At 39.3% G+C, this 27048-nt stretch overlaps 1 protein-coding gene across 14 annotated transcripts in view; it reads left to right on the forward strand.

Annotated features, from left to right (window-relative positions):
- The window catches only part of ncam1b (neural cell adhesion molecule 1b), a 90186-nt gene that overhangs the window by 28835 nt on the left and 34303 nt on the right, over positions 1–27048 (forward strand). For all 14 annotated transcript variants that reach the window (XM_061719564.1, XM_061719565.1, XM_061719576.1 and 11 more), the window contains exons 2-6: positions 20039–20113; positions 21736–21945; positions 23003–23146; positions 25191–25328; positions 25709–25826. In XM_061719564.1, coding sequence (XP_061575548.1) covers positions 20039–20113; positions 21736–21945; positions 23003–23146; positions 25191–25328; positions 25709–25826 — 685 coding nt within the window. The remainder of the gene's footprint in view (positions 1–20038; positions 20114–21735; positions 21946–23002; positions 23147–25190; positions 25329–25708; positions 25827–27048) is intronic.

The raw sequence follows: 27048 nt of genomic DNA on the forward strand, positions 1-27048 counted from the left end.
TTCTAAATTGAATGCTTTATAAATCTACATTTTCTTTATATTTGATTTCACAAAAAAAAGATGTATTAAGGTGTTGTGTTCAAAAATACTGGCTTGATGAGAATCCATCTGCTTTATTGTGAACCACGCCTGTGTTAACACTAAAATGGATGCTATTTTATTTAATTATTATCACGTAATTGCTGCTTGCGGTAATGAGTGTGCTTCCTGTAATTTCAACAATTTAAGAAATGAAGTCAGTCTAATCATAGACTTCTATGAAATGTGTTGTTTGCGTTTTGCATTTGTGATAATCCCATAAATGTATCATTAGAAGTGGCACAAATCGTTAATAAATGGTGATGTAGTGAGTCAGTCTGTGCGAGAAGAACAGCGGCACCGTTGCTGAGGCAGGAGCACTTCATTCTCTGTGACATTTAAATTTGCTTTCCTTTCGTACAGACAAGGCTGTTTGATGGATACTTATGTGTCATTGATGTTGCTGTGTGAGAGTGAGAGTTTGTTTCCGTGTCCTTGTGGGGACTGCAAATTGGAGACTTCCTGTCATAGTGGGGAACAAAGTGGGGTCATTCTGCTTCAGGCTGCTTTGTGAGGGTTAAGGTTTAGTTTTAGTCGGACTGTAGGGATACAGTGAGATAAAAGATAGTCTTGTGATATTAGGTAGTTTGAACTGTTTGGTTGTGAGGGTTGAGCTAGGTAAGGGACTGTGAAAAGTATGATCCTAGTGTGACGTCCCCCTGAGTATAAAGCTGTGTTTTGCTGTTTTTGTCATTTATTTTGCTCACCCAGAGCTCACACGTAGAGCTGTGGCAACAACAACTTTTCATGCCATGAATAAATATTGTATTGGCTTTATTTATTTATTTTTTATGTGAGAAATAACATTGCTTTTATAAGGATATATTTTCTCATCAGTCAGACAGATGCATCCTCTGACCAGCCTCAACCTTAAAACCGCTGAGAGGGTACCTTTGGATAACTATGATAATTTCTTTGCTTTGTCATGTTTCCCAGACATTTGTATGGCTGCTGATAGATTGTCGACCGAGTAGTTTTAATGCTTGGCTGATGCTTGTGGACATTTAAGGTAATTTATTCAGCACTGGACAATCCTCGATCCTCAGGATTTTTCATTTCATTTGCTTTTTAATCTGCAACGCCTTTGTATTGAGTGCAGTATTTGGTTTTGTGTTGTTGATGAATGCCTGGATGTCTGTGGAAAAGGTGTGGTCTTAAAGCCGCTTATGCTGAGCTACAGTTTCTTTTTGCATTAATGTTCACAGAACTGTAAATGGTCTGTGCAAAAGGCACTAATTAAACGCTGTTCCATCACAGAACCTGACTTTGGATTTGGTCTAAAACAATAGTCTGGATTTTCCAGTTTAGCTTTAGTGTGGAGCATCCATCCATCCATCCATCCATCCATCCATCCATCCATCCATCCATCCATCCATCCATCCATCCATCCATCCATCCATCCATCCATCCATCCATCCATCCATCCATCCATCCATCCATCCACACTTGTTCCTCTTTAGGTCACAGGGAGCCTAGCTGCTCTGGTGGAATGGTGGAACAGTAGAATGGTTATTGGTGCGTTTACCTCCCACTCAGAAAGTCCCCGGTTTGATTCCCGGCTCTGTGAGGCTCTTGCTGTGCTTGCAAGGTTGCTCCAGGAAGGGTATCTGGTGTAAAACATGCCAAACCTGTGTGCGGGCTATGAAGCGCTGCTGTGGAGACCCTTCCATCAAGACAATACTGAAATTGAATTACTTGTGTTTTTAAAAAAGAAAAAGAAATAAATAAGGTAAATAAAAGTTTGGAAAAAGACAAATCTGGTTAATCTGAACACAATGTGTATTTCCATTGTATGATAGCCCATCCCAGATGACTTGGAGACATTGATCTTGACAAAGGGCAAGGGATGCAAGGGTTGTTTTTTTTAATTTTTTTTTAATTTTTTTATTTTAATTAATTTCTCGCATTTCTAAAAAGATTGCAGAATCTCCGCCCATCCTCACTCCTGAGGAACTTCGACTTTTAATGAACTAAACTTTTGGACCAAATCATAATTAATCACAGGCTGATATCATCTGTTTGCTTTTTCTTCCCCACCTCTTTACCAGCACTAAACTATCCTTGTGGCTTGTTTTTTGGAACATGTATCATCCCAACGTGTTATTCCTTGCGGTTCTAATGTCAATGCATTGAATGGTACTCAGTCATTCTGGTTCCCAGCGGTCGGTGTACTGTTAATTTGAAGGGCAGATCAGATATTTTGTTTATTTTATATTAGATGTACTAAGCTAGGGTTTAAACTGTGACTGCCAGTGTGACAGGCTTAAAGTTTGTGTAGCTATGTGTGCGTGTGTGTGTGTGTGTGTGTGTGTGTGTTATACGCTGGCAGAATAGATAATGAGTTTAATCCCACATGGCAAGTGAGCCGAGTCGCGGCTTGGGTCGGGGCTTACTGCAACAACCCAAAGCCTATGCTTCAACGCCCGAGGTGTTCTAAGATAACCACAGAGGCCAGAGAAAAAAGACCAGGCGCTGCATAAATTCTCATCTATATGGTATCCTTCTCCTTTAAATCTTATCGGTTACTTCCAAAATAACAGTATCTCCCTCTGGGAGACTTGCGTTTGAGATCCAACTCAGGCCAGAAAGGATGGGTTTAGGCTACATGAGACTGTTTAAGGTCTACCAGCTGCAGCTGCTGATTGCCTGAGCCCAAGGACATCAATGTACATAATTTTCATTCATGAAATAATTCCCTTCCACCACCTTCGTTACACGGGTGGACACAAACACATCTGTACATGTACTATGATACATTATCAATAATAGTGTAGCGTTCTGTTTCTACATGTTACACCACATTTAATGAGGTTTTTCTGAGACCATAAACACTCAGACTGTATTGCTGACCTGCAGAGCCATGAATTATTGACAGAGCAAGCTGTCTCCTATAGTCATGATCAGCCTGCATCCACATATGACATTGCCCACAGATACAGAGAATGTTACATCACAAGTGAACTGTTAATGTCAGACCCACTGTTGCAGGAGTGCATTCTAATTTGCCTTTTATTCAGTTGGAGACAGAAAACTTGACTAATTACTAGAATTATTAATCTTCCTTCTGGGTATTCCTCATTTTATTGTGGTGTAATTCTGGCAGATCATCTGTCCTCATAAATGCTTTTCTAAGTTAATTTTCACATAAATTAGACAGTGTTTTAAGCTCTGACCACTAATCTGAATATGTCGTTGGAGGATGATTGTGGGACTCGCACTATATTTCATAGACAGCTGGCGATGAGGTAATTAATCTAGAGCTGAAGTTCTTTGAATGCCTGTGGTCATTCTGTTGCATGATAGCCAAACTTAATTATTGAATTGGATTCTGCAATTGCAACTGGTCTTTTATATATATATATATATATATATATATATATATATATATATATATATATATATATAATATATATATATATAATTTATTTATATTATATATATATATATATATATATATATATATATATATATATATATACGTATACTGTATACATATTTTCTTTAAGGAAGAGGAATGCCAAGTTTAACTGCAAAGAGATTTCATGTTCTCCCAGAACTAGGTCACTCTTTTCTGCTTGAATTGTTTATTTTGCAGTAGTTTTTTTTTTCTGCCAATCTTCTGTTTAGGGCCTAAGAAGTGGGAAATCTCGTGCAGGACTGGCTTTGTTACTCCCCGTTTGTGTGCAACTTTTATAAGCCCAAGGAAAGGTTTGCCAATTAGTGGGAAATAGCACCTTCCGATGCTATTCAAGCTATCTTCCCTCATCCTCATTTTCAAGTCCTTCCATTTTCTTTGTACAAAAACAGTCACACGTTGAATCTGCTGCAGTTTTTATTAGTGGATCGTTTTTTTTTTTTAAATCATGAAAGGTGTATCCTATTCCTTGTGCTTTAATGTTTCAGAGTGGTCAGTTTATTAATTAGTATGCAAATGAATTGAAGTATTACCTGCACAGAAACACTGCAGGAGACATTGGCATAAAAAAGTTACTCTACAGAATTTAAGGCAATGAGACTGAATCTGCAACAGTTGTAGTGGCATTTCGAGGCAGCAGTTATACAATTGTAGTAGCAGTCATGTACTGGGTTAATCACAGTTGCCAGCATGGCACTGGAACTTTGGGTTTGGGTCCTTTGGATCCTGTGGGTCACAGAAGGGTGTAATCTGTGGATTGGCCTTGTTTTGTTTATCCTGGGGATGCTCACAGATTTTGATCTATGTCGTGTTCCTTGAGCAGTTCCTGAATAGTTTTTTCTATCCGAAGGCATGCTTGCTCCACAGCAAGATTTATGTAGTAGCATGTGTCAAAGTTAAATCCACATGGATGCCAGGACCTCAGATCTCCCAGCATTCCTCTGTAGGAAGATGATAAACGCTAATCGCTTCAGCTCAGCAGTTTTAGAGGTTGTGACTGATCAATACTCGGTCTTCAGAATTTACCTTGAACAGTTCAGGTAAAAAAAAAAAAAAAAGTCATGTACATATTCAATTTATAGATGTCACATTTGCTGCTTACAGTTTCCCTGCCCTTTGCTTTGAAAGAGTTCCAACCATTTAACAAAACTAGAGCTGCAGTATCTTGTTAGTCTCTCTTTAATATATGAAAAGCGAGCTGCTGCTTGAAGAGCAATTAGCCTGACTAGATAAGTCTTAATGGCTCCTCTTCACTCAGACCTGATAAGTCTTATTGAAGAAGAGCAGGACCGTTGCACCTGCACTCTGAGAAAACCAATTAATTCTTGACCTACAGATGGATTTAATGTGGAAAATTTCCCAGCTGTACAGATGTGTTGCTGTGTTATTCTAACACTCAACAGCATAAGGAGGGAAAAAAACACATCTTGTGTTTGGGCAGGTGGAGCTATATAGGATAATATGGTTTAAAAGAAAAATCCCCGTGGAGCCTTCATCCTTCTGTTAGCTTGCCTAGAGGATATGAGAGCAGTTGTGCATTGTTGGTTTTGACAGGAAAGTGTCATTGTGAAGTTCTCTGACAGATTTTAGAGCTTGGCTTAGTGCTCTGTGAATTCATGACATTATTTCAAGGCATACAGCCAATCCAGTTAGACAAACTATAGGATTAAATACATACTTACACTGTCACTATTCTATTGGTTTTTTTCTAGTCAGTTTTTTGTATCCATTCTTACATATTTCTGTAAATCTATGCCATTTAAAACTAAAAATTAAGCTATCTAATTCAAAGGCCATGCAATTAATCTTACTATCATGTAAATTGTTGATTCATCTTTAACGCCATTTTAAGTATTTAGTCATAGAGATCGTTCTGAAGGCTATAGGGCAAATCTTTTTAGTTTTGGACTGCTGTCAGTAATGTTCCCCGTTTGTTTAGTTAGCCTCCAAGTGCTGACTAGGACCGTTTTTTCTACCAGCCTTAAATAAAGAATACATGACAATATCACATATAATGTGATATGCCTCATTTATTACCTATAACATCTGGGTCGTCAGGGCCCACATTCCTGCATGTTTTAGGCGTTTCTCTTCTCAAACACAGCTGATCATATGACTGGATCATCGTCAGCTTGTCAAGTTTTACACAAGTGTGTCAATGGCCCACTAAGTTGAGCCGGGTGTGCTAGAGCAGGGAAATATCTAAAACAAGGACCAGGATTGAAGAACACTTACCTCCAAAGTGATTCATGCTTCTGTGTTGAAATGAGGATGTGTGTTTGCTGTAGATGGAAACTGAGCACCATTACCTCTGCCATTTCCTGACATGCACTTGGAACATAACTACATTACATACATGCTGTTAGTTTGATGCGAACAGTCTCGGTTAGGAAGCCAAAGTACTCCAATACCAGTGACTTAAAAGATTGACAAGTCTGTTGAAGTTGCTCCTGCTCTGCATGTGCGCCACTACCACTTATCATCTTAGCAGTCACCTTCAGTACACACACTGAACCAGATGTTGTTTTTATTTGCATTTTAGTAAGCAAATTGAATAAATCTGTGGCTAACATGGCGTGCTACGGATCAGTGAGTGATACATACAGATGGACCATGGAACATCGGTGATCTATCAGAGCCCTAAAATATACCCATTTTCAGGGTGCAGTGCTTGTAGCTGGAGAAATAAAACATATTGTACTTTTTGAGTATTAGAACATTACCACATTGAACATTCTGTTAGACAGGAAAGCACACCATTTGTCACTGTCAGAGAAGCATAACAGTTTTTATGTCAGTTAGCCATCTCCATAAAGCTTTTTTCATATGTTGCAACTGATTGACTCAGAAAATGTCCCTTTCATTGATTTTAGCAGAAACATCTTCACTGGTTTTGCATGACTTTCCACAATGGTTGTACAGTTGCCTGTGGCACTTTTTAAGATATTGGTAATGGTACATGATGTTGCAGAGCTCCCTTCTCTGCTCTTTATCTCCTTATCAAATCCCAAATACATCCAGACTAACAGTTCATCTGTGGTTTTGAACATTGGCTATTTATATGAAGATTGTGATTAAATGTTATGCCTCTCCTACTTCATCGTGTAAAAAATTCAGCCATTGCCTCACTCGTCAATCTCAGTTCCCGGATTGGTATTAGGATTAAAGGTGTCAAATTAGCGTGTTAATTGCGATTACATAATTACAGGCATATTTAGCGCATTATGTTTTTTAATCGCTAAATCTATTTTTTGATCTCTAACTTTACTTATTCTGTTTGCTAGTTGCCTTTATTATGAAATCTGTGTTTGTGCTTGAGTTGTGGGTGGAAAACAATGGTCAGTCCCACCTTGAAGTGGACATTGATTGGCTGCCACTGTGTTTGGGCTTGTTTAGCTACGTTGCTAGGCTCCCATTGTAGCTGGACAGGTGTGTGTGTGCTCTTCCTCAAACTAAACTCGAGGAGAGCACCGCACGCATGCGCACGTCTGCGACAGAGAGGCTGGTGAATGTTCTTGCCGAGTAGATGTAAATGGCTAGGACTGCATCTGATCAAATCTGTTAAAAAAATACTTTATAAAGCCACTTTTTTGTTGTTATATATCACATTTTTTGATCTGCCGCAATAATGTCATGAATTTAAAGGAAAGCACCTCAAGTTGAGGGCTTTTCTAAGCAATTTTTAGGTGAGATTAAAAAAGAGATTATTAGATTAATTAATTACCGATCTTAATTAATTCATCGCTCAATTGTTTTTTATCGCTTGACAGGACTAATTAGGATATTGGTAATTTTTGTGACCTTAAAGAGGTGTTAAACATGTAACACCACCAGATCTGTTTTATACTTCTTTGAGCCTTTTGGTGAGTTTAACCGTCCCACTTTGAAATGGAGCAGAAGTGATCTCTGCTAACATTAAAGTTAGTTTCTGAATCACAGCAAGACCAAAGTGCTGTTCCACCGCATTTTAGAGGAGTGAGGCCAGAACCAGTTCAGAAGCTACAATACTTAAACTGTTTAAAATAAAATAACATAAACTTTTGGACACTTTCAATATATTTTATTACCGTATTTTCGCGACCATACGGCGCAGCCTCAGTTATGTGTGTCATTTCTGTATTTAAAACACACATACGGCGCACCGAATGAAAAGACGCCGTCTACACACACATATGGCGCGCCGCCTTACAACAACAAACACACAAGTATAAAAGTGTGCGTATTTAAAAATAGAGCGGGAGAAAAACTGAGAGTTTGATTGTGCTTTATTTAAAGGGGACCTATTATGGCATCTAATACCTATTTTAAACAGGCCTTGAATGTCTTAAAAACAAACTTTTGATTGTTTTTGCTAAATGAATTAGAAATTCAGCCTCTGAGCTATGTCTTTAGGATGCCAGTCATTAACCTCATTCTCTATGCAGGATTCTGAGTGGGCAGGGAGGCTATGATAATGAGGCACTGTGCTGATTGGCTGCCTGAATGACGCGATACACCGCTACGAAAAAATTGCTGAAGCTCCGGCCGGCGGAGTTAGTTGTGGGCGTGGTTTCACGCATCGGAGGCCAACCTATGTAAATAGCTCCCGTCGTTACGTAACGACGGACGCAGAATCTGAACGGCTCGTAGAAGCCACATCACACTGGATGGCTCATCCGGGCGGCTGTACAGACACTGCAGAATTTGGTTGCTTTCCTCCTTCTCTGAGTTGGCAGGCTGAGGGGAGACCACTTTATATATGTTAAAGCAAGAAAAAACGTGTTTTTCATAATAGGTCCCCTTTAAGTTATTACAATCGTTATTGCATTAATCAAACCCATAGAAGTCCTCATCCTCCGTTTCTGAATTAAACAGCTGCGCTAAATCAACTGTGCCAGTCCCACTTTCCTTGCTGTCAGAGTCACTTTCCGTGCCGTGCGGCCCCTCGGAAATGACGCTGGCTTTTTCGCTCGCAGCCTCACTTTAAACGGCCGGTTCACACCGATGTCCAGCGGTTGTAGTTCCTTTGTCAGACCTCCTGTCAGGACTCAGCCCGTCGGGCTTCATCCGCAGCCCGATCGCGCGAGCTGTGCGCTCGGCGACGGGCACGAGCCGGGCACGCTCCGGTGCTCCGACGCTCCAACGCTCCGCGCTCTGAACACTCTTTGGTTAATTTGTTTATGGGAGTTAAATACAGGGACTGCCAACAACTTGTCGCGAGTTCGTCCTGGCTACGTTAGAGCAGTGTTTCCCAACCCTGGTCCTCGAGGCACCCCTATCCTGCATGTTTTTGATGTTTCCCTTCATCATCACACCTGATTCTAATTAATGGTCCTAACTAGCTTGTCATCAAGGTCTTGACACTTCTGTTGATGACACAGCCACTTGTATCACGGTGTGCTGAAGCAGGGAAACATCTAAAACATGCAGGATAGGGGTGCCTCGAGGACCAGGGTTGGGAAACACTGCGTTAGAGAGTATGGTTACTGTTATTTTTTATTTATTTATTTATTTTTTTTAAATAACAGTAACCATACTCTAGCTGATCTCCTGGTCTCAGCGCGATCGGGCTGCGGATGAAGTCCGACGGGCTGAGTCCTGACACCTCCTGGAATAACAGCAAGCACAGCGTTCATTTGTTTCACTTCTTTTTTCACACCGGTTGTGAGATGGGCACACATAGAGTCACAGATCAACAGCAATGGTGATGTGTGAACAAAACCACCGGGTCGCCTTACATAGACCTGCATCAGCCACTCTTTCATCATCTCTTCATCCATCCAGCCCTTTTCATTTGCCTTAATAACTACGTCCGCAAATCACGCGCAAATCACGCGCAAATCACGCGCAAATCACGCGCCCATACTTCTCCCTTTAACATTCTCATGGTGGCCTCAATTACGTTCGCCTTACAATAACACACTGGGCACACTGCGTCATTGGGCGTGCTGCACTTTTTGAAAAAAAAAAGACGTTTATATGCGCCTAATGGTCGCAAAAATATTCGATTTGTGAACATCTTAAATAGTTAAATTTCACTGTGTTTTCATTGGTCTTAATATTAAACAATTTGTAAAATCTGATTTAAAAAACATACAAAAAAAATTTACTCTTTCAAATTCATATTACCTTCAGTTTAAACTTGGGTTATGTCTTTGAGGTAGTATATCTGTTGGTTTGTGGTGTTGAAGTGATCTGGTCAAAACTTTCTAAAACAAAAAACAGTTATATTGTTATATATTACTTAAAACAAAGATGCCCAGTCTTTGGGAGAAAATATTATACTAAATATATATAATATTGTGTTAGTATTAAAATCATCCAGTAGGCTTTATTGAAAAAAAAACTTGCATATTAAATAGCAATCACAATTTTGGTAAAAAAAAAAAAAGAAATTCAATTCAAAATCGTTCAGCTCAAGTTACAGTCATGTACTGTAGCATAAGGAAGACATGGCAATTTTGTTATACTTTTAATGACAACTAACTGATATATTTTAAACCGCAGTTTCGATTTTAATTCAATTACTTGTTCAGCCCTTTTCCTGGCAAAATGTGTCTGGTTTCAGGAATTTCACATTGTCCAGTATACTTAAAGGTATAGTCCTTGATTTTGGAGAGCTAGCAAGATTTGAAAGTGGCACCTCCTTTAAGCCCCGCCCCCTCCTCCCCCTCCCGTCAGCGCTCCGTCCAAAGCCACGCCCCCACAAACTTTGGGGAACGCGCATTTTCAGGAGTCGAGTTTTCCAGGACATTTTGGACAGCACATTTTCAACAAAACTACCCCATGTCTCATTCACCTGTAAGCAAGGGCGGTTTTAGTGGAGGGCAGGGGTGGGCTGTGCCCACCCAAACGTGCGTCCTGCCCACCCAATCAAAGTTATGGGGATCCTTTATTTTTTTATAATAACATTTTTTTTATAAATATAAAAAAATATCACAGAATATCTGTACCGTTTTTGATTGGGTGGGCACTGAGCATAATTTTTAGACACAACAATTAACGCATACCGCAAAAGTTGTGTCTCGGCAGAGGGACCCGACGTCCCAGCAAAATGAGCACAACACAGAAGTGTTCAGAACAGCACACAGAGACAAACACTGAAGACTGATTTATGGTTCCGCGTTACAACAATGCAGAGCCTACGCCGTACGGCATAGGGTACGCCGTAAGGCTGATTTATTGTTCCGCGTTAAACCAACGCAGAATGGTGCGCGACGCCGCGTACCCTACGGCGTAGGCTACGGCGTAGCCCTACGGCGTAGCCGTGGCAACAGAGCCTGCACGGCAGCGCAGCGCACCGCCAGCCGCACCGCCAGCTGCACCGCCAGCCGCACCGCCAGCCGCACCGCCAGCCGCACCGGCGCTCTCCACCCTCGCCAGGATGGAGACGCCTCCATCCCCACGGACCCCCCATACTGGGCAGACCCCCAGTAGCGGACAACCTGCGCCGCAGAATCGCACTTTGGCTTTCTTTTTTTAGCCTTTTTAGCAGGGCGAGCCGTTACATTCGACGTGACCGCCCGACCGCGAGCCGGCAGTGAAGCCGGGAGCGGCGAGGGCCCTCCGATGTCAGGCCGCGGTTGCTAGTCGGTCTGGACGAGGGGGGTTACACTGGGACACTCTGAGCCGTGGAAGTGCACGCATGGGACAGAGGGGGGCGTGGGCGGGACTTAAAATGAAGGCATCTGATTGGTTCTTTCCCCCCTGCCAATCCTCTGGTCCTGGACCAATCCGTGCCACTCGGTGCGCAAAAAACAGATTGGTCAGAGTTTTTACAGGATTAAAGCTGTCAGAGAGGTCGAATTTTTTTCTTTCCTTTTTCTGAACACATTATTCACTGGCTACTCTCAGGGTGGAAGGACCATTTCACCCAGTATAACAATAAATGTTTTTGAATACGATCACAGACTATACCTTTAAGTAGTAGATGCTCATTGTGGTAATGTACTTATTTCTGTTGTTCAGCTTAAACTCCCAAACTGTAATACTTGATCTCCTTGTGTTATTCAATTCAGTTCGGCTCAATTAAGTTTTTTAAAAAGAACAGTAATCTTAAATCATTTTACACACAAAGTAAACAAGTTCAGTGCCATCCAATTAAAAAACTGTCCTGTTCAGTCCAATTATATTACTGTTACACTCAATTCAGTTCCTTATCTTTGGAAGTTTTTCCATTCATTATTGATTTTCTCAACTTTTCTTCTTCCGTGTTTCTCTGACGGATTCGCTTGGTTTGGAAACTGGGTGGATTTCCTTTAAACGAAGAATGTGAATGAAATTGACGCAGTGGAACATCCATATGTCCTCTGTTCAGGTTTTCTTTTCTTTCATATTTGCAAAGTATCATTTTGGTTGGTAGTTTGTGTTGGGAAAAATATAGAAATATAAAATAAAAATGAGTAGGGTGTTGACATCGGGGTTTGATGTTTGATCACTTTGAACATCAAAGGGATCTGACTAAATTTGAGTTTGGTTCAGTTTAAAAGAAAACTTTTGTACAACTGAATATCTGATTAAAGAATATCCAAACAAACAAACAAACAAACAAACAAAAAAGAGCTGCCATGAAATTACCCAACACATCCTTTTTTACAGGTGATGACACTATGTACCGTTTCATGTCCTGACCGTGAGTGTGGTACGTTGATGATCAGCTCATGTTTAATAAAGAGGTGGGTTTAGGCCCCATTTAGTCATACTTCTTAGCCTACCCCTGGAGTCTGACTGTAGGAGGAGATTATATTCAAAAAAGTTATTTGCTCTAATCAAGGATAAATGTATTACAAACCATAGTCCTGAGTCAAATAATAGATGTCTGTTTTCACGCTTTCAGTGACATAGTACCGTCTCTTACTGAGAGACTTTATATTCCCGGACAGCATGATTACTGCAACGCTTGTGTGCTTCTCTTTTTACAGCCTGATGTCATGTAAGCCTGTATTGTAGATGTAGTAGTTTTAACACAATTGAGCCATTTAAGAGTTTATGATGTGCATTATGAGCCCTGAGAAGATTCACATATTTTTCCAGTGGTGCCTTGCCTGCGTTTCGTCAGGAAAATACACATGCATGTAGTTGTTATTTGTTGAATAACTTCAGAAATATTTTACTTTTCCTTAAAGTAAAAAAAAAAGCAATATGTGCTGGTTCTTTCCGGCTGCTGAATTTCAATACATTAACTGTTTTCTTTCTCCTCAGAGGACAGGGAAAATGGCAGTATAGGACTAGGAAAGCCTCATCATTTTGGATGTAGGGCCGCAGGAAGCCAAACTTGCTACAGTCGTTGATGCCCTTTTACTTTTGTTCCATTCCAATTGCCTTTTTCAGTTTTTTCAGATATAAGTGTTGGCTCCTAAAGGCGGGGGGAGGGCCAGTGACTGCAAGGCCCACGGGCAGGAAACGAGTACAAGCTTGTTTGCATGTTCTTCATATTCTTTTGTGGATTTTCTCCGGGTACTCGGGCTATCTCACACAATCCAAATACATGTGTATCAGGCAATTAGGGAATCTAAATTGCTTAAAGGAGTAAGTGAGGGTGTGTAGCTATTTTTATTTGTCTATATATAACCACGGAGCTGGGATAGGCTCCAGCAGACCCCTGCAACCCTAAATATGAATAGGCAGGTATATAATGGATGGATATGTATTTATATACTTTTCTAGTTGTCATTGAGTTTGTGATCATAGTTTGATTGTGAAGTGGTTTGCAGGAGCTCCAATAACAGAGCTCTGTGTTGTTATTTTTTTACCTTGTCTGCACACATATTACAGTTTTTCTCTATTGCTTAAACACATTTCACGATACTGCCCTCACTTTTCACAAAACTCTAAACACAAAACACTTTTCTAAAGCTACGTACACTAAACCTCACAGTTTCTTTTCAAAACCAACCCATCACACCAAAACAGTTGCTCATATGCTCAAAAACCAACCCATCACACCAAAACAGCTGCTCATATGCTCAAAAACCAACCCATCACACCAAAACAGCTGCTCATATGCTCAAAAACCAACCCATCACACCAAAACAGCTGCTCATATGCTCAAAAACCAACCCATCACACCAAAACAGTTGCTCATATGCTCAAAAGCAAACTCTGACACCAAAATACCACTCAAGGCTTGCAGAAATGTAAACACTACTGAGCATCATTAACCACATTACCAAAAAAATTGAAAACACAATGTTCACAGTGTGAGACTGTTCTTTTTACAGTTTCACATGTGCCAGGATGCATTTGAGCAACCCTTATTTATTCTCAAATATGTTTTCAGCATTACAGTAACTATAGATTTGTGCATTTCATGGGAATAGTGACAAAATGCAGAAAATGCAGTAATATCACAACTCAATGCAAAAATGAGTACTGTAAACTCCATAGAGGATCCATTACACACAATAGATACAGTAAAGTAACAATTGAGAACACAATGTTCAGGGTGCGATTTCTTTTACAGTTTTTCTTGATTGCCTAAGCATGATTTTCAAAACAGGGCCCGTGGTTTCAAAACACTACACACAATTAGCACAACAACACACCAAATTAGCAAAACACTACAGATCCTTTGCAAAATTAAACACGCTTGTAAAAACTATACACTTCTTTTTAAAAACCACACTTTGTTACCATATGAAACAAACACGTTTCACATTACTATACTCTGTTTGCACGAGTTACACTCTGCTGTGATAAACCTAAAACACTTTTAGCACTTCTACGTCCCTATGATTAGAGTAGGCTACTATCAACAAAGTACAAATATACAGTTTTTCTTGATCGTTTTGGCCCATTTTTCCATTCACAGTTTACTTTTTCAAAACAACTCACACAAAGCCCTTAACAGAAGCTGAAATAACCAAAACACTTTATGATGTTTGCAGAATGACACCACTTTCTCAAAACTTGTCACACATCCGTCAAAACCAAACTTTTCCATCAAAACCTACAATTTTTTCTCAATTGAACATGTGTGTTTTCTCATTTATTTACTGTAACGATGGATAACAAAATTGAAACCACAGCTATCAATATCAACTTTTGTTCAACACCCTCATAGTATTGACTATTTTACAACTGACAACATACTACAATTTGGGTTTTGTATTGAGCACTCTAACTTAGTTATATAACTTAGAAATATACTGTCACAGAGTATTTACAGTAAAATCAGAAAATGTGTATACAGTAAAATATTGTAGATGTGTTTTTGTATTGCTGAAGTTCCTGTCAACACCATTGATTTACATTTGTTCTACTGTGTACAAAATGGCAAGATTCTGACAGAAAAATATTTATTGCAGTACTTGTCACATGCACGTACTGTAAGCAATCAAAATGACAGGGTTCAATATGCACTACAACAAAGGTCAATTCTCAAAGAAAGTACTGTAAATGAAACACAATCAAATGAAACCCTGTAAATATGAAAAAAATAAAAATACAGGAAAATTACGCATTGTCGACACGGGCCTGACGATCAGGCCACATGTTCTCGTCCACGTCCTCCTCGATCCATGCTTGGTGTCAACTTCAAGCTACTGACCTCTTTGATAGGTTGAGGACTACTTGCTTTGTTTTGCAAAGAGAGTTCACACAGGTGCTGATAATTTTTAGAATTGAGAGAGCAGTTCCAATTGGCTGCTACAAAGTGTCTGCAATGTGTTGCCATGGTAAATCAGTTATGTTTTGTGTCTCTTTGTGAGAAGTGTGTTAACTGTTTTGAAAAGTGTATTACAGTAAAAGTCAAAGAAAATTGTGTGAAAGCAATGAGAAATAGTTAACCGATTCGCCAGAGAGGACTCTTGCTGTGCAAAGAAGGTGTGAGCATTAGATAAAGTTGACCCATGATGTGCAAAATGTGTCAAAGCAATCGAGAAAAACTGTAGTCTTTCTCTGACTCTTGTGCTTGGAGACCAATGAGCTCACCTGCTGCTTTCTATAGTGTAGATACACCTGATTGGTGTGTCTACATTTAAGCAAACAAGTGTTTGCACACCTGATGACTGTGTTGAACCAACTGGTTGGACGGTGTGCTAATTTGACAGTCAGTGCTTTGGTATTGCAAAGAAGTGACTTTATGATAGATTTTTGTGTCTAATGTACATTTAGTGTGTTTAGTGTTTTGAAAATCACTGTGTGTAGAGTTTTGCAACAAGTGTGAGGTTGACAATGTGCTTATAGTTGTGCAAATATGGGCTGATGTTTTGCTTCTTGAGTGTAAGGTTTTGCTAATAGTGTACTACTTTTAATTTTAGTGTGTAAGCAATCGAAAAAAACTGTATTACAGTACGTTTGAAAATTGACACAGTATGTTGTATGTTGACACCGAAATCATGGGGCGTCATCACGTCGGGCTGGGTCGGGCCACAGGACCTCATCAACGTCACAGGCAATATTGTCCATAGCCAAACAACGTGGGAAGAATGCCCTGGCATGCCACACCCAGCTTTGGAACGCCTCCACAGCCACATCATCACAGGCCAGGTCCATAGCCCTGAGAAGGTTCTCTCTGGTGTAAGGTTGGCGGTCATAGACCTTCCACCGCCATGATGAGAAGAACTCCTCTATTGGGTTTAGGGACGGAGAGTAGGGTGGCAGACACACATCCTTCTCCTCTCCCTCCTTGGCCTGCTCCTCTTTGGACTGCTTCTTGTCCTCTTTGGCCCACTCCTCGGCCCACTCCTCTCCCTCCTCGACCTGCTCCTCTCCCTCCTTGACCTGCTCCTCTCCCTCCTTGACCTGCTCCTCTCCCTCCTCTGACACGAACTCCTCTTCTTCTGTCTTGATCATCCATTTTTGTTTTTGAGCCTTCAGCAAACTGCACTGACTTATATAGGTGTGGTCACATCATTTGCAATAGGTGTTTTCAATTATGAGTAGTTGTGTTTACTGATTGACACCAGGTATGTTCATTGTGTTCAAGTTTTGCTGATTGTGGGTAGCATTTTGCATCACATGAGCTTCACAATGCCATTTACTGGTCAGTAAATGCTATTGACAAGATTTTTTCTACACGGCGTGCTGGGACAAGGGAACCGGCCTGTCCAGATGGGACATTCTTGGCGGGATACACCATGGACAGCTGGAATAAGTGGAAAGTAGTGTGTCTTGGGGTGTTGGATATAGAAGACGTGGAAGACGTCTATATATTCACGGGCATGACGGTGGGCCTAGTGATCCTAGGGCTTGGCGGGGTCTGGATGCTACAAAAGTTGAGAAAAGTGAGAGCTGATCAGGCAAAGCTGCTCTCTGGCCTCGCTGACATCCAGGAGAGACTGACCAGTGTATGGTCGGAGGTGTCCAAAGCTCGGGAGGAGATGAAGTCAGTACGAGCGGAGGGGGCAAAGGCGGCTAGAGAGCCAGAGGACGGCGACTAATCAAAATCTGCATTGACACACGCACCTCCATTGCAAAGTGGATTGCATGCAAAAAGAGGCTTGGACATTAAAATAACTGAACAGTGGACACAGTAGTAAATCACAGGAACGGTGATCAGGATGAGTGGACTGGACACGTGTACAAACATACATGCTATCTGGACTGTGAAGGATGAAATTAGACAAATTGCTATGTGGTAAACTATGTATCTTACTGAATTCTGTTGTTGATGTGATCATGAATCTTACATAGAACGGGGCGGGACTTTGATAAGCGTCAGCTTCTCCCGTACCCTTTTCGTCATGTGCTGAGTATGCAATGTATAATGTTCTGGAGATGAAATGTGTCTATATAAACATGCCGAAATAAACGAAAAAAAAAAAAAAAAAAAAAAAAAAAAAAAAAATGCATATTGGAGCAGAGTTATATGCAAAATGTGTTTTAGCACGGTAAAATGTGTTTAGAGTTTTGAGAAAAAGGGGATGGGTTTTGTGAACAGTGTCTACAGGTGAATTGTGTTTGTGGTTGTGACAAAAGGGGGGTAGTTTTACTAAATGTGTTTAGGCAACTGGTCATTTGGTTTAGAGTACTGGGTTTTGTGTTTTGGCAATAGAGAAAAACTGTAATGGTTGATACCATGGCGGTAAAAACCTAAGGCATATATATGTGCATTATTACTGTATTTAATATATATATGCATACTGTACACACACACACATACACATACATAAGCTTTGCTAAGCTACCGCGACTAACCAAAAACTACAGAGCAAGCATGCAGGTGAACAAGCCAGTGTGTATGTCTATGTGTGTGTGTGCGTGTATGTCTATGTCTGTGTGGCTATGTGTGTGTGTGTGTGTGTGTGTGTGTGTGTGTGTATGTATATGTATGTGTGTGTGTGTGTGTGTGTGTGTGTGTGTGTGTGTGTGTGTGTGTGTGTGTGAGCTCTGTGTTCTTGATGCTGTTAGCCTCTAGGTTGCTCCTGGTGTTATGTGCTGTAGATGGTGCACATTCATATACCAGATTGTACAGGTATAAACCACCTTGGAACTAATTACTGTTCGGTCTTTAATATTTGAGTATAATTGTGATAAAAGATAAATATGAGGACTGCTTTTGCATTCATGTTCAACAAATATTATATAGACATTTATTTTTTTTCATCTGAGATTACATTTATTTACAGTTTTTCTTGATTGCCTAAGCATGATTTTCAAAACAGGGCCCGTGGTTTCAAAACACTACACACAATTAGCACAACAACACACCAAATTAGCAAAACACTACAGATCCTTTGCAAAATTAAACACGCTTGTAAAAACTATACACTTCTTTTTAAAAACCACACTTTGTTACCATATGAAACACACACGTTTCACATTACTATACTCTGTTTGCACGAGTTACACTCTGCTGTGATAAACCTAAAACACTTTTAGCACTTCTACGTACCTATGATTAGAGTAGGCTACTATCAACAAAGTACAAATATACAGTTTTTCTTGATCGTTTTGGCCCATTTTTCCATTCACAGTTTACTTTTTCAAAACAGCTCACACAAAGCCCTTAACAGAAGCTGAAATAACCAAAACACTTTATGATGTTTGCAGAATGACACCACTTTCTCAAAACTTGTCACACATCCATCAAAACCAAACTTTTCCATCAAAACCTACAATTTTTTCTCAATTGAACATGTGTGTTTTCTCATTTATTTACTGTAACGATGGATAACAAAATTGAAACCACAGCTATCAATATCAACTTTTGTTCAACACCCTCATAGTATTTACTATTTTACAACTGACAACATACTACAATTTGGGTTTTGTATTGAGCACTCTAATAAAGTTATATAACTTAGAAATATACTCTCACAGAGTATTTACAGTAAAATCAGAAAATGTGTATACAGTAAAATATTGTAGATCTGTTTTTGTATTGCTGAAGTTCCTGTCAACACCATTGATTTACATTTGTTCTACTGTGTACAAAATGTCAAGATTCTGACAGAAAAATATTTATTGCAGTACTTGTCACATGCACATACTGTAAGCAATCAAAATGACAGGGTTCAATATGCAGTATAACAAAGGTCAATTCTCAAAGAAAGTACTGTAAATGAAACACAATCAAATGAAACCCTGTAAATATGAAAAAAATAAAAATACAGGAAAATTACGCATTGTCGACACGGGCCTGACGATCAGGCCACATGTTCTCATCCACATGTTCTCATCCATCCATGCTTGGTGTCAACTTCAAGCTATTGACCTCTTTGATAGGTTGAGGACTACTTGCTTTGTTTTGCAAAGAGAGTTCACACAGGTGCTGATAATTTTTAGAATTGAGAGAGCAGTTCCAATTGGCTGCTACAAAGTGTCTGCAATGTGTTGCCATGGTAAATCAGTTATGTTTTGTGTCTCTTTGTGAGAAGTGTGTTAACTGTTTTGAAAAGTGTATTACAGTAAAAGTCAAAGAAAATTGTGTGAAAGCAATGAGAAATAGTTAACCTATTCGCCAGAGAGGACTCTTGCTGTGCAAAGAAGGTGTGAGCATTAGATAAAGTTGACCCATGATGTGCAAAATGTGTCAAAGCAATCGAGAAAAACTGTAGTCTTTCTCTGACTCTTGTGCTTGGAGACCAATGAGCTCACCTGCTGCTTTCTATAGTGTAGATACACCTGATTGGTGTGTCTACATTTAAGCAAACAAGTGTTTGCACACCTGATGACTGTGTTGAACCAACTGGTTGGACGGTGTGCTAATTTGACAGTCAGTGCTTTGGTATTGCAAAGAAGTGACTTTATGATAGATTTTTGTGTCTAATGTACGTTTAGTGTGTTTAGTGTTTTGAAAATCACTGTGTGTAGAGTTTTGCAACAAGTGTGAGGTTGACAATGTGCTTATAGTTGTGCAAATATGGGCTGATGTTTTGCTTCTTGAGTGTAAGGTTTTGCTAATAGTGTACTACTTTTAATTTTTGTGTGTAAGCAATCGAAAAAAACTGTAATTCAAAGACCTAATGAGCATTTCTGTTTTAATTATTCATTGATAGTAAAACTTTTAAAGCCCCTTTATTCACGACCATAACTACAGTACTATGTCTTTCTTAAACGGTGGTTCATTCATAGTGTTTCTGATTTTGTGCTGAATGCTTTTTTTTTCTTTCTCATTTATAGTTTCACTGGACGTGCAAATCACACCAGCACATGGGGAAATTAGTCTTGGAGAGTCCAAATTCTTCGTGTGTGAAGGTAAGTCTATCGCATGAGTCCAGCTTTTTATAAATTCAATTATTTTTAATGCTACTTTTTTAAGTTTTACTTTTTTTTAAGTTTTCAGACTTTCAGACGCAAAATTTATAGTTTCATATGTCTGTATTAACTTCAAATGCAGTGCTGAATGAACGTTTTGAACCAGTTTTCACAAATTCTTCCTCATTTTCAAATAGTTACATTTCACTCTCTGCAATGGCAGAGAAAAAACTAACTTTTTGTCTGTTTTTATGTAAAATAGGATGCTGATATTTAGCACAGTAGCCTCTCAAGTGGACGTTTGGAAACACTAGCTAGTTTCACAAGTAACAGTCCTGAAACCAAAACTGAACCAGAACTTTTTTTTAAAAGTCCACAAGTTTGTTTTCTAAATGTGCCTTTTATATACCTATAAGACTATTAGGAAGAAAAGTAGTTAAAGTTTACTGAAGTGGAACATCTCAGGACATGAACCTAAACTTGGGGCAAGGACAGAATAACATGACTGCCATGAAATGAGACTCTGAGCAATAGCTTCATCACTGTAGAGAGCTGCAGGGTCCTTTCTGCTAATGTGGTTACGGTTTGAGGTGAAATACACAATCCAGTAGAGGATCTGTGCTGCCTTTTTATTAAGTGTCTTGGTGTAAACGCTATGTGTATGAATAGAGGTTAGAAAATAACAGCAGAGAGATAACTTTGATAAAAGACTTACGTAATTACCCATTCATTCATTTTACATAATGTTTGGCATTCCAAGAAGCACACTACTTAAACAAAAGATGCATTGCGAGATGTATGAAAAAAACCCACACTTTTTTAAATAAATCAATCAATTTTATTTCTAAAGCGCGTTCGCAATTTAAAATCATAAAGTGCTTTACAATTAAGTGCAGGTTAATAATAAATAAACAATAATAAAGAATTTGGCCTGGCTGCCTCATTCTGCCCAACCAGATGGCTTAAAAAAAAGAGAGATACAACAGTCTAATGTAGAAGAAATAAAAGCATGTAAACTCATCTCCAAGTCTGTGAGTGAAACGTTCTTCAGTTTTGAAATGTTCTTCAGATGATAAAAGCAGGTTTTGATCACTTCCCTCGAATGCCCCTCCAAGGGCAGTAATAAATCAAATCACAGCTGTAGGTTTCTGATGCTCAACTGGGCAGAGGAGCTCAAAGAGCCGAGGTGTTTGATTAAAGGAAGTTTCTTGTCAGGGGCGATGATCAGTGTTTCAGTTTGGCATTCATTTGAAGATAGTTGTTAGAATTACCACTTTTTCATGACATCCAGTGAAGCAAGTTTGCCAACTCACCTATCTCTGACTCATAAAAAGAACAGCAGAGTTGAATATCATCCGCATAAAAGTGGTGGGACACATTATTAAAAAGACTTATGAGCCTCCCAAGGGAGGACTTATACAAATCATACCTGCCACTGCAAATTGAAATGAGGCTCTGAACACTCATTATGGTCTTTGTTGTGAACAATTAAAATGCACAAACAACATTCTTATGTGCATGCAAGAGCGTGTACCACTTTCCATAATCAAACTGTCGGCAGTGGTTTACCTGAGAAATGTGAAATGCGTTTTCTTATGCCCTGCTCTCCTCTGTGCTCTCAGTTATAGGCTCTGCAAAGCACATATACTGGTTTGGCCCAAATGGGGACAGGATAGAGCCGAACAGACCAGATATAACGGTAACTCGTAATGATGAGTCATCCTCCATCCTCACACTTTATAAAGCCGGGACTGAAAACGCTGGGACCTACAAGTGTGTTGCCACCAGTGGAGACCGGCAAGGGGAGTCGACCGTCAAAGTGGAGATCTTCCGTGAGTATTTGTTTCACTCCATGTGGCGCACATAAAGTTACAGTCATATGAATATGGAAGGAATAAATGATTCTGTTTTGAGCTCGTAGTATTTTATTGACTGCTCAAGGGCAACACATTACTCTTCCTCTATTCAAGTGAGGACTTTTCTTTAGTTCAATAAATGGTCGGAAGACCATTAGAGAGCTGTTTAATGATCCTGTCTGTTGTACATTTGTTGTGAGTAATGGCTTTTATTTTCCGTGAATGCAAAGCATCAGCAAACGTCAAACGACAAGAAATTCTTTTCTCAACAAACGTTTTCTGTTATTTCTGTGGCTACTTCAAGGTTGTTACGAAAGCTGGTCATCCATGTAAGCAATGCACAGTATTTTCTATAATCTCTTACGAAGAAGAAGGCTGCACTTCTTTTCAGTTTTGCAGTTTGGCTCACAAACTGGAACAACTTGTAAAAATGTGTTTTATTAAGGAAAATATAGCTATTTCTAAGCGTGACGAACCTTATAGAACTGATTTGCAGCAATATCACACATTAAAACTCCCACGCTCGTTTTAAGTAGCTATTACCTTTGTTATAGCGGTGAGGCACATTCCAAGTCCTGCCATCTGTAATAAAGTAGGAGCAGCAGCACTTTTCATATGTAGTGCAGTGTTACGCCCCTTTTTTTTCCACCTCCGCCCATGGACAAGGCCGTTGTCTCTTATATAAGGTGGACTGCAGCAGTCTGCAAGTGTCTATGGGGTCTCTCTGCAGCTAACTAGTGCAGCCCAAAATCTGCCTTGACCATCGCACTTCTACAGTGTGCCACAGTCTGTAGATATGGACATGGTTTTACAGTATTTATAGTGCCCTTAGGGACTACTGCAGTGTCTGAATCACTTGTACAATGTACAAAGAAACTGTTCAGGAAGTGTTAGACTCTGAAAGTAAAAGGGAACAAAAAAAAACAACAATAAAAAACATTGAACTACTGTATATTGTACTTTAATACTGTGTATCCCAATCTGCCAGCCATTTTTACAGAAATGTGAACATGTGTTTTTTATTTTCTTACAGAAAAAATCACTTTCACAAATGCACCCTCCCCTCAAGAGTTTACTGAAGGGGACAACGCCAACATAGTTTGTGATGTCATCAGCTCACCTCCACCGACTGTCCTCTGGAAATATAAAGGCTCCAAAATACAGATGGAAAAAGATGGTGAGATTTCTGTGAAATTTAAAGTACTTTTTCCTTTCATTTGAAAGTTGGCTGCCATCTTTTCTTCCAAAGGAAGATTATTAAGTCTAATTACCCAAAAAGTATTAAATGACTGGATATAATACAACAGTTCATTTTTTCTTTGCCATTGTTAGCATATATAGCCTAAAAAAATGATAAAAAATGTAACTATGAGTTGTACCATTATGGCAGGGCCACTTGATATAATTAGGAAAATATTCACTGCTAAAATAGATTATAGTCAACGAAGTGGAAATATTTGAAAGCACAGATAATAACTGAAAGACAGAGCTTTTTATCAGAAAATGCAGATATAGTGATGTTAGCAACTTGAAATTGCTCATACGCTGCTGCTCCAGCCTTTCTTCTCCAGGGTTTAGCTTGAGCTTTGAAAGGAGGAATTAATTTGGCCTTGGATTTGATAACGCAACGGACTCTGTTATTTTCCTTTGATACTGAGCAACATAATAATGATAGTGTTGGTATTTCCCACCGAAATATAATAACATGCGCTCATGTGTGGTTTGTGATAATGTTTTGGATTATTACAAGATTTTATGTATTCGGCTTGCATTTCATCCTCAAACTGAAGGAGTTCAGGTTACCTTTAAGTGTTATTTTCTTTGCCTCAGGGTTTTAAAAGGAGTGCTATTTTGTAATGAGCTTGAGAAAATAGAAATATCTGATTTAAGATTAATTAAGGACATTATTAATTGAAGTGTCATGCAACAATGAAGTAATAATATTAAAAGAAAAATATAGAATGAAGAATGAAACAATTCACAATATATCAAGGTCAAGAATGCCTATGCCGCAGCATGCAAGACTCCAAACTGATTGAGATCAGTCGGAAACTGGACTGGACAAGTTGATATTGTCTGCAGGTTTAGATAACCAGCACATACACATATATATAAAATAAATAAAATGTTGTGTTACAGCAGAGGAATTGGTTAGACTGAAGAGAGCAAACGTCTGGCTTACGCTGCAACTTCCAGGGGCTTTCAGCAAAAGCCTCATACCATATCGTTGTAAGCCACGCCACGGAGGGCTTTTGTTATCTGTTTTTTTTTTCTTTTCTTTTCTTTTTTTTCCAACGACACAGGTGTTGAATACCTTCTAAGTCTCCATATACATCCTATATTTATGAATAAACATTTGCTATTGTGCATGTATTACAAGACTAAACTGTCATCTGGTAGAGTAATGTATTCATGTTTTATTCTTCTTATCACACACATTATGGGAAGGGACAGGAAGAATAAGAGTCCTTGTTTAGTCCAGTAAATCATGACCGTAGTCCTATTTGCATTACCTGTGGTGTTTAAAGCCACACAATTGTATTTAAAAAAAAAATAAAAATAATACAAGTAAAATAAATCCATACGATACTGTTAAAGTTCTGCATCTGTTACAAGAGCTACCAACCTTTACAGCCTGTGTTTCTTTTGTTAATTAATCATTCATATAACTATTACATAAGTTAAGAAGTAACAAACTGTTGGAACTGTTGGTGGCAAAAAAAAACAAACAACAATCTTTAAACTTCTCTTTGGGCTGCAAATTACATAGTTTCTCAAGATGTGTAGAGTGAAACTTCTTACAGTCCAGCTTATGTATGGTTTATTTTTCTAGAAGAAATACTTATAGCTATCATTTGGGAATTGTCTCTCAAGCGTGTAACTTATTAGTGTGTATTTAATTCATGCGCATATTTGAGACTGGCAATTGCATTAATCCTATTTTTCTCATTTTTGCCTTAAATGACCCTTTAGTTTTAATCTAAAACTCTTCTTTCTTTTCATGCAGACTCACATTAGTATTAGCTTCCTGTATTGCATTTATTTTGTCCTTTTTACCGTAAATCGTCACTTTTAAAGCCCATATGCTTTTCATAACAATGCAGACACATCAGTTAGTAAGATATGTGCCGGTTTGTCGACTTGTTAACACAACAACGCAACGTTGTAAACATGCCAAATAAATGCAGCTGGCGTTTAATTTATCTTTTGCTTCCTTTCAGTTCGGTTTAAGGTACTAAGCAACAATCACCTTCAGATCCGAGGCATAAAGAAGACGGATGAGGGGTTGTACACATGTGAGGGTCGCTTGATGGCCCGCGGCGAGATTGATCTACGTGTCATCAAGGTCGTTGTAAACGGTTAGCAGCCCCCTCTTCTTAAAACTGTTCCTCCTTCCTTTTTGTTGCTGGGAGCCTCCTTTTGTGCAGCAGGTGCCCTATGACGCTTAAGTGAGCTGTAGGTCCTGGGAGGTGAACATGATCAGCGTTTCCAAGAGCAACCGTTTATCAAAGACATTCCGTGCTAATGAAGTCTGTTTCTTGCAACTTCTGAGCCTAAGAAATTAGCTTGCTTAAGATTAGTCCTCTGAATGTGTTATTACAGCTTGTTCCCTCTCTTTGTTTCTGTTACCACTTCTTGGGTAGTCTTGTTCAACACCTTATAATTAATATTTATCTATTTGACTGTAAACCTATGTGTTTCTATATTTTGGATTCATGCATGACTCTTTATGTCTCAGTGCTCCCAACCATCCGAATTTGGCAGGCGGAAGTTAATTCCACTGCAGATGTGGGGCAGCCTGCCGTCCTGACGTGTGCTGTTGATGGCTATCCTGAACCCATGGTCACCTGGACAAGGTAAAGCTCACAGCAAGCAACATAAAAAGCTTCAGTAGCACTTACCAATGCCATCGCACTGTCCTCAGTGGTTAAGCAACAGTGAGGCAGCTAATGGTTAACCTTAAGAACATAAGCCTCAGTCTGATAATACTTTTATTATTGTTCCATTTGAAGAGTAGATTTTACTGTGGATTATGTGCCATACTGGCTTTCAAAAGGGCACAAAACCAGAGATTTTGACTTATTATTTAACCAGGTGATAAGGGTTAGCACAGCTGCATGTCGTAGCAATGAGTCTATGAAGTTTCAGAGCAATCCATTTAACCTGTGTAATGATATTTCAGACTGAACTAAATGGAACAAAAAAAAAGAAATGTATTCCGAATGAGTACACAGGTTAAGATATTTCAGTCTGAATCGAACTAATGATGGAAGTGACATACAGAAAAATGTTTTGACAAAAAAAAGGAACTGTATTGTTACTCTACAGTAATGTGACTGGGAGCTCTGGTTTCGCTTGGTGGCACCAGGCTTTGCAAACACAAGTAGCTGTTGACACACAGCATCAGCGGAGGTAAAAGCTGGCAGCATCAGACTAATGAGGCAGGACTAGTCAAAAATAATGAGCAGTGTGGGCTCTAAGTGTATCGTCAAAACATCAGTTAGTATCATCTTGTAAATAAGCAAGCATTGCTTCTGCATTGCTTCTGCATCTTAAGATTTTCTTCCAGGTTTATCAAGTGGCTTGTTTCACAGAAGCATAAGAATGAATAATTAAGTATAAACTTGTTTGCAGCCTTTTGTGTATCTGTTTCATGTGGCTCGTTTTCCATCATGGAGCAGGATTGCATGAGAAATTTATATAATATAATATAGATTGCTTGTAGGTGTAAAAACATATTTTTGTAATATTGACACTATTACACAAACAATATTACAGATGTGTGTGTGTGTGTGTGTGTGTGTGTGTGTGTGTGTGTGTGTGTGTGTGTGTGTGTGTGTGTGTGTGTGTGTGTGTGTGTGTGTGTGTGTGTGTGTGTGTGCGTGTGCGCGCGCGTGCGTGCAGTAAAAGTGGACACACTTTTGCAGCTGAAAAGCAAATGTCGTAGCCCGCTGGTTTAGTTTGTCGTCAGAAATAAACACGATTCTCACGCTCTACTGCGCTGAATTTCTTTTCCCAGAGCTTGTCAAAATCAAGTGTATTAGATTTGTTTATCTGTTAGCCTTTTTAGGGGCCTGT

The sequence above is a fragment of the Cololabis saira genome, chromosome 4, assembly GCF_033807715.1.
Source record: "Cololabis saira isolate AMF1-May2022 chromosome 4, fColSai1.1, whole genome shotgun sequence".
NCBI lineage: Eukaryota > Metazoa > Chordata > Actinopteri > Beloniformes > Belonidae > Cololabis > Cololabis saira.